The sequence below is a fragment of the Cryptotermes secundus genome, unplaced genomic scaffold (genome assembly GCF_002891405.2).
Source record: "Cryptotermes secundus unplaced genomic scaffold, Csec_1.0 scaffold5, whole genome shotgun sequence".
NCBI classification, from domain to species: Eukaryota; Metazoa; Arthropoda; class Insecta; order Blattodea; family Kalotermitidae; genus Cryptotermes; species Cryptotermes secundus.
In genome coordinates this window covers 4214061-4222394 of record NW_019724742.1, presented here as the reverse complement: position 1 = coordinate 4222394, position 8334 = coordinate 4214061, and the positions used below count along the sequence as shown (strand labels likewise).

At 38.9% G+C, this 8334-nt stretch overlaps 1 protein-coding gene across 1 annotated transcript in view; it reads right to left on the bottom strand.

Moving 5' to 3' along the window:
- Positions 1-1002: 1002 nt before the first annotated feature.
- LOC111862639 (lymphocyte-specific helicase) overlaps positions 1003-8334 on the bottom strand; it is a 39258-nt gene continuing 31926 nt past the window's right edge. The window contains exons 14-15 of the mRNA XM_023848156.2: positions 5957-6067; positions 1003-2498 (exon numbers count right to left, since the gene is read on the bottom strand). Of these exons, the coding sequence (XP_023703924.1) occupies positions 2335-2498; positions 5957-6067 (275 nt within the window). The 3' untranslated portion in view covers positions 1003-2334. The remainder of the gene's footprint in view (positions 2499-5956; positions 6068-8334) is intronic.

Below are 8334 nucleotides of genomic sequence, written 5' to 3'. Positions count from 1 at the left end.
CCTATATGTAGCTTTTTAATCTGGAAGATATTTACCGTCTTGTGCTAGGCTGTGTTTCTCAATCGCTGGGCTCTGGCGTCAATTATACTGGACTATCGTCATATAGAAAAAAGAATTTACTGGCCTGTGGTCTGACAAAAGTTGAGAACCACTGTACTTGGCCATACAGTGAAAACATATTACTAAGACTACTATCGTCTGAAGAGTCTGTGTCGCAGACTACTGGAGCATCCTGCTATCTCCATCTTTATGGTAGACACTGAAGATGAAGACAGCAGGTCCCCAAAAACCTGAGTACCTATTTATCAGGCAACAGGTGTCACTTTTCAGAAAGCCAAAACATGGAAGACTGGGATTCTGAGAGCAGTAGCCATGAAGATTACTTTCATCTGGGATTGAGCTGTGTAATTTTGGGAGAACTGATCACTTTCATCTTCATGTTGGATGTGGTCTCTTCTGAATATTGATTAAGATTTCATTCATAGGCACATTTTAGTTCTATTTTATTGAAATGCTTTATTTACTTGTAGGCTGATGACAGCTCATTTGAAATCTACTTCTTTGACTGCAGCCTGAACAGGATGGCCTAGCAGTAACCTGCTACTTATATTTTCTGTCCCTCCAGCAAACTCTAGGATAGTACCTGCAGTAGACTACAACGACTTCCAACTCTTCATCCAATGCTACATAGTTTAGATGCTGAGAGTGTTTTAATAAAAAATGTAAATCATTTGCTACAGTTTAACTACTAGACCCTGATAGCTACTGCCTAGCATGATATGCCTGTCATTGGCTCAACGTCTACTCTTTCAGAACAGGTATAAGCTGGAGAAATCTTAGAGCAGCAGATGCAATTTATTTTTAGAATGGATTACTGTGACCTTCTTACCTTGTGTTCAAGGCTTGGAAGTAGCAGTCATAAAACCCTTTAAAGAGTTCTGGGATCTGGTTTAGGAGTTATGACCTGACCTTACCTTACCAACTGGACTGGAGCATCTTTGTGGGCCTTGGCCTCCTGCAGCCTCCTGCACCAACAGCTTCCAAGCATCTGTGTCCATTGCAGTGGATCTCCAATCTTTAATTTTCAATATCCTAAGGTGTTCTGTGACCTCACCAAACCATCTCAGTTTTGGTCTGCCTTGTACTCTTTTTAGTATGGATCTTCCATGGCATTCAGTTAGCATCCATTCTTTCTACATGTCTCAGCCAGTCAATTCTTCTTGCCTTTATAAATCTAACCATATCTTCTTTCTTCAATATCTCATCTATCTCTTCTTTGTTTCTAATTCTCCACTGCTAGGAGTTATGGACATTTGTTTGTAATAAATTTATAGCACTGATTATGGTGAGTATGATTTTTTGGATCACACTGCTCCGATATATTGGTGGACTTCTGAAATATGTGGCATGAGAACCCGGAAGATCATCCTCTTCATGTGTTTCTCTTAATTAAGTTTTGTGTCAGTGCACTGGTGATGATACATGTACATAAAGTATTTGATTTCAGATCACATTTATTTAATTTACAGGATGAATAAACACATACAGATAAAACTGTTTTATGCCAAGGGTCACTGATATGAAGAGTTACAGAACCAGAATTCTTGACAAAATTTCTCAAACAACTAAAGAGAGATAAAATTTTAGGTTCTCACAATGTGAAAGGATTCTAGTCTTCTGGAATGTGATGCCATGTAACTGGTAGATGGTTACCAGTGTTTCTGAGAAACTCTTACTCCAAAACATTGATAACCACCTATCAGGCCACATGGCATCCCATTCTGCAACACTGCAGCTTTAACTATAAACATATACCATAAGAACTGAAACACAGAAAACATGGCTGTAACAAAGACAATTCTTTATTAAGCTAAAATTATTTAATGTTTTAATGAAAAAAAAAAAGTAATTTTCAATAAACAGAAGCAAGTCAGAATCACTACAAGATTCACGTATCATGTAATGAACAGTATCTTAAAAAGAGACAGCACATATGACAAATTTACAAATGAGTGGTTAGGGGAAAATGTGACATTTTATTAGACAGAAAGCTCCCTTATTCTCAATTGGAATGTTGCCATTTCAGAGCCTTGGTGTCATACTGTTATTTTTGAAAACAAACAAAGAATTTCTGTACAAAAAAAATTAAGGTTCAGAACATCTTGAATATCTGTACATACTATTTATAGGAACTTACATAAATACAAGAGTGAGAAAGGAAGCACAAGAATGCTTTCTTTTCTTTGATGAGATTCTACAGTGCACTTTCAACTCGTGTACATAAAGCCCAGCTGCCAGTGTAACTTCCAATGTGCTTCCACTGCCATGCTTCCTTCAGCTGAACTGTTCAAGCTTTGAATCTCCACACTGCTGGTCAACAACCTTGTAGTGTTTAGCTCTGCAATTTCTCTCCGTCTGGATTCCAGTGTCTGACACAGATGCTGCAGACAGCATATCACTGCGATCCAACAATGCTTCCAATTCCTCATCAGTGAACACTGTAAATCGAGAGAGAGAGAGGAGAAAGAGATTAAAAAATGACAAGTTGTTCCTGAGGGCATACAGGGGGGTGTGGAAGTAAAGCTCTGCATATTCCATTGTCAGCATCAGACGGCTGTGAATGCTCAATTTCATGCTCCAGCCATTTTATCCCTAAGGAATACTGCCAGTATCTATTTGGATAGGAGGATGGGTAGGTCTAAGAGCTGGTCCATATATGTGACAAAGAGAAAATTCACAAGCAACCGTCTTGGAATTGAACGCTATTCATCTGACAAAACAATCAGCCACGTACTGATCTATCCTGACCAGAAAAAAAACAACACACAAAGCAGGGTTTCAGAAATACAACTTAATCCTCTGTGTAGCATAAGGGCCACAGAGCTATCTCTGAAGTCTCACCAATGCTCCTGCAGTAATTTTACCATTATGGACATTGAAGTGCTATTTCAAGGTCATGAAGCATATCACTTAAAGGTCTCAGTGGAACAAGAGAGCCCACCCATCCCTAGTCTTGTAGAATGCCTCATACAAATGTCTTATAGAGAGATATTTAAATCCCGTATCTAAACGTTAAGATCAGAGAACAAGAATAACATATTTTAATTTGCTCCTCCAGCATATACACGACAAAGAATAATTTCTTTATTGTTACTATAATACATTCACATTAAAGCTGAAAAGTTTTTGCCACTGGTTCTAACTAAGCAGTGATGGACAGGTGTGCATACGTGGTCTGACAATAAAGTTCGCGTACTCATTGCAGTGAAAGTGCTACATACCTCATCGTTGAATATCACTGTGGTCTCCTTCAAAGTACTCCCCTTGGGAAGGTATGTACCAATGCCAGGGCCTAGTCCACCCTTCAAAACAATTTTGGAACTGGTTTTGTGGAATGGCATTCGGAGTTCCTGTTTTATTGCTCATTATATCATCAATGTCATCTAAATGCCTTCCTTTCAATATATTGTGNCCAAGCGGAGCCGAAGTCAGCTGAGTCCAAACACACTGGTCGCTATTCAAAGTGAGTAAACAGCGGTTGCTAAGCAAAGCGAGTAAACAGTTGTTGCTGGCTTGGGAGGGGAGAGTGGAGGGGTAATGACTCGCCTATTACGCGAGCGCTACATTACCACTACGTGCCGCTAGGGAGGTAGGGGTCAACATGTCACAATATCCTTTATCTTTGGAAACAGAAAAAAAGCCACTGGGGGCTAGACCCAGTGAATAGGGAGGGTGTTTCAGCACAGTTATTTGTTTACTAGCTAAAAACTCCCTCACAGACAGTGTTCTTTGGTGAGCTCTTTCGGGACCATTCCTGCACACACCTTCCTCATGTCAAGGTCTTCAGTTAAGATTTTCCTGACTGTTTGTGTGTCTATGTCTGTGTGCTCTGCTATGCTCATGACAGCCAACAATTTTCACACAAATAATTTGATGAACTTTTGCAATGTATTCTTCAGTTCTGCTTGTTGCTGGCCATCTTGCTCTCTGTCAGAGACACTTTCTCCTCCTTCAGAAAAAACGTGTCACCCACTTGTAAACTACTGTTCTCTCTATAGCATTATCACCGCAAACTTGCACTAACATCTCTCTGACTTCGCGTCCACTCTTGCCAATTTAATAAGAAGCTCAACGTTCTTGCGATGGCAAACCAAAACATTTTCAGACAATAATAAACGTCACTCAGATAGAGAATGCCATAGATCAATAACAACACAACTGTGAAATGCCAATGTCATCAAACCATACTGAGGTTTCTGTCCACTGCTACATGGCAAGCACACAGTGGTCAGTTTGTGAACATTATTGTCAGACCACATATTTCTGGGGCCCTCACATAAAATATCACAAAAAAATCAGGCTCTAATGATAACAGATCAGATTTATATCCTAGAGATATTTAGTTAAGTGTCATGTGGAACAGTAAAATCAGTTCAGACAGCTTGCTTTCCAGGTAAGTAAATCAGAGGCCAGGAGATGATCATTTTGTTCCAAGGCAAGTTATCATAATGAGAATGTAATATACACATATATCTGATCTGTTTCATTCTGGTCCGTCACACTAATAATATTATAAAAGATAAAACAACTCCGTCCAGTGTGACTGTTGAAGTTTTTACTACTTCAATTCTTAACACCCTTACATGTTTCGGTCCCTATAGACCATCATCAGAGGGACATCGATACTCTTTGGAGACCACTATTACAATGGGTGTTCTAAATGTTAAAATACACATAGAATGTTTGTAATGCACAATATATACAAAATCCAAAGTTTTCACAACTACAGCGGTTGTCTTGATATATTGAAGTTTTTTAAAACTTTTGTTATTTAAGTTAAAATTTATAAACCAAATAGGTTCATGTCCCTTCTCTTATCGCCTTTCTTGACAGCATGCCACGAACAAACACAGGATGATATCAAAGAACCTCCTTCTCAAGAAAGACAGGCAGCACAAGTTCAGCCCCCATCAAGAAAGGCGATAAGAGAAGGGACACGAACCTATTTGGTTTAGAAATTTTAACTTAAATAACAAAAGTTTTAAAAAACTTTAATATACCAAGACAACTGCTGTAGTTGTGAAAACTTTGGATGTTGTATATATTGTGCATTACAAACATTGTATGTGTATATATTTTAACATTCAGAACACCCATTGCAATAGTGGTTTCCAAAGAGTATCGATGTCCCTCTGATGATGGTCTATAGGTACTGAAACATGTAAGGGTGTTAAGAACTGAAGTAGTAAAAACTTCAACAGTCACACTGGATGGAGTTGTTTTATCTTTTATAATACACATATATCGATCACAGGAAATATATATACAGCATCTGAAATAATCTTTTGCATTCTACATATAAGGTGCAGCAGAATCGGTGAAGCATTATAAAAGTTTGTTCATGTGTCCGTCTGTTATGGCACGATAGAGTATGTGTATAATGGATCTCTAGGAGTGACTTTGAAGTTCAGCTTATTATGGAGCACTGGACAGCAGAAGTGTGTATGTGAGTATTGTAGGAGTTCTTATTCCAACAGGGAACAATACATTGCCATGATGTGTGCCCTAGACCCCTCATTCACCAGACCTAACTTCTCCCAAATCCTTTATCTAAGGATAAAACAAACTACTGTAAAAAACATTTAAGTCTACACAAATAGAATATATGTTAAAATGAAAAGCTTGAAATAAAATAACATTCCACTTTGCAAATAGTGGAATATATTGGGTCATCCTTGCAAATGACTCTGGCCACCATATAAGTAGCACTTTTTGCCCGGAACTGTCATAAGCGTATGGTATTTGTGACGCACACTTTTGCACGCAAAGAAATTCCATACTTCAGATGATAATCCTGACATTCACAGTGTAAATATGTAATGAAGTGAACAACAATCTGAGTGTGTACAACTAAAAGAACCAAGGAAAACGAAATTCCTTGCATGGAATTACTTACCATAACCATTAGAATGGATCACTTTCTGGTGGTCATGTGAATTAAGAAGGTCCAGCAGTTCTCGAAGATTGATTATGTCTTCCTGTTCCCTTTTGTTAAGTTTAAATAAGCCTGAGAAGGAAAAATGTAAGCGTAAATCAAAATTCACAAAACAGATATCAGAAGGTAAAGCAAATATGTCAACACACATACAGCCCCCAACTTGCAACAGAGAATGATGTGTATGATTTAGTGTAAGATGTCATGGTAAAGGTAAAGCTATCCCTGGAACAGGCCGTGGAAGCCCATATGGTTCTAAGACATCAAAGTTCTCACATTTTCAAAGGCAAATGACTCACAGATGGTGGTGAGGTTGTCAGCCTTATGCGCTGGCCGCCCTTTACCCCCAGGAAGATCCTTGGTACTCATTACTGTTAGAGGCTGAGTCAATCTCAGAGCCACAGTGTGGCTGGAAGGATTAGTTCAATTGAAAAATCCAATGACTTCATCAGAAATTTAACCCATGACCTTCCAGCTTGTAGTATATTGCATTGACCAACTATGCTACTGTTTATTCCTCAAATCCTGTGTTACATATGCCATCTATTCCTGAACATTATATAGAATTTCTTCCTTCAAAATATCACATACCAAAAAGCACCTGTGTATTACATTGACACAAATTTCACTGTCAGGTACTTTATATCAATAACAGGGACCAGTCGGTGAGATCTGAGACTCCAACAACATGAAAGGGAAGATGACTGTCTTCTGGAATGTGAAGCAGTGCAATCTGTCCTAAAGTTACCAATGTTGCAGAGGAAGCTGCTGCTTCAGTCTTGCTGTCACAAGACACCGAATGTATACACACCCAGAGAAGAAACACATACACGACACTGTACGATTATATAAAGATACATATCGTGGCAATAGCATACCAATAACCACACACTAACAACTCGTACATCATAGAAACTTGTCTTTGGGCTTACTACATAGAAACCTTCTACAACAAGACCTACAAACAACATACATGCCAAATTTTCTACACTCTACCATTGGAACCTTAAATATATAAGTTGGCATACACATTCTTAATCCACCATTTGTAATCTTTAACATTATTTTAAACATTTTCAGTACACTTCTAATATTTTTTAATAATATATTCAACACATTATAAATTTTGATACACTTGGTCGTTGACTTACAACCGACTTCCATTCTGACTGACAGGTTGTAAGTTGATCTGGTTGTATGTCGGCCATATATTTATTAACAGCATTTTTTAACTTTTCTAATCTTTTTATTATTTTTAAAAACTTTTACATTTCAATCATCTTTTATATATTTTGTGGCCGTAAGTCAACAACCAAGTGCATATGATATATCTTTATATTTATCTTTTATTTATGTATTCGCTACATCAATTTGAGGCGAAAGTTTTAAGTTAGTATATAATAGGATGCATTGCACTGATAAGGATCCATATCGGTATTTCAATGACTATACGTATTCCTTTGCATAACTGCCTGATCATGGTCTTATACGACCGAAACATGTTGCAGCAATAAAGGTCGAAATTTAAACTGAGATTTTGTTGTGTTGATGATAGACATAATTCCTATATACTAGGTGGTTCAAATATGACCGGGACTGATTTTTTTGTAAACAAGCCGCACTGCGCAGCAGCTGTGCAACCTTGAGAGATTGTAGCCACAACCTCCACTGTCCCTCCTGTTAGGGTTAGAACCTGTTCAGTGCTGTCTGGGAGTTGCTAGAGGGATGAGCGTACAGAAGGTACCGTGGAGCGTGGAACAACGCATTGTGATCAAATTCCTCATTGGAGAAAATGTCCCGTCCGCTGAAATTCACCGCAGACTCCAACAACAGTATGGGGAAGAGTGTCTCTCACGGACCCGTGTCTTTGAGTGGTGTAAGTGCTTCAGAGAGGGCAGAGAGCATGTGGAGAATGAACCGCATGATCGTTGGAGGCGAACATCCATCACCGAGCCGAACATTGATCATGCAGACGTGCTTATTTGTGAGAATAGGCGCATCACTATCAAGGAACTTGGAGTAATGCTGTCCATCAGTGTTGGTAGTGTAGAAGACATCGTGAAATACCACCTGCACTATCGCAAGGTGAATGCACGGTGGGTACCATGCACTTTGACGAACGTGAACAAAATGGTGCACATGCAAGCTGCTAGTTGTCTCCTACAGCAGTTTCAAGATGAAGGTGATGCATTTTTGAAGTCTATAGTGACCACTGATGAAACGTGGGTGCACTACTTCATTCCTGAGTCCCAGCAGTCATTATGTTGAGTGGCGGCATACCAGTTCTCCCAAACCCAAGAGAGTGCGGAGGAGCCGTTCAGCAGGAAAAGTGATGGCAA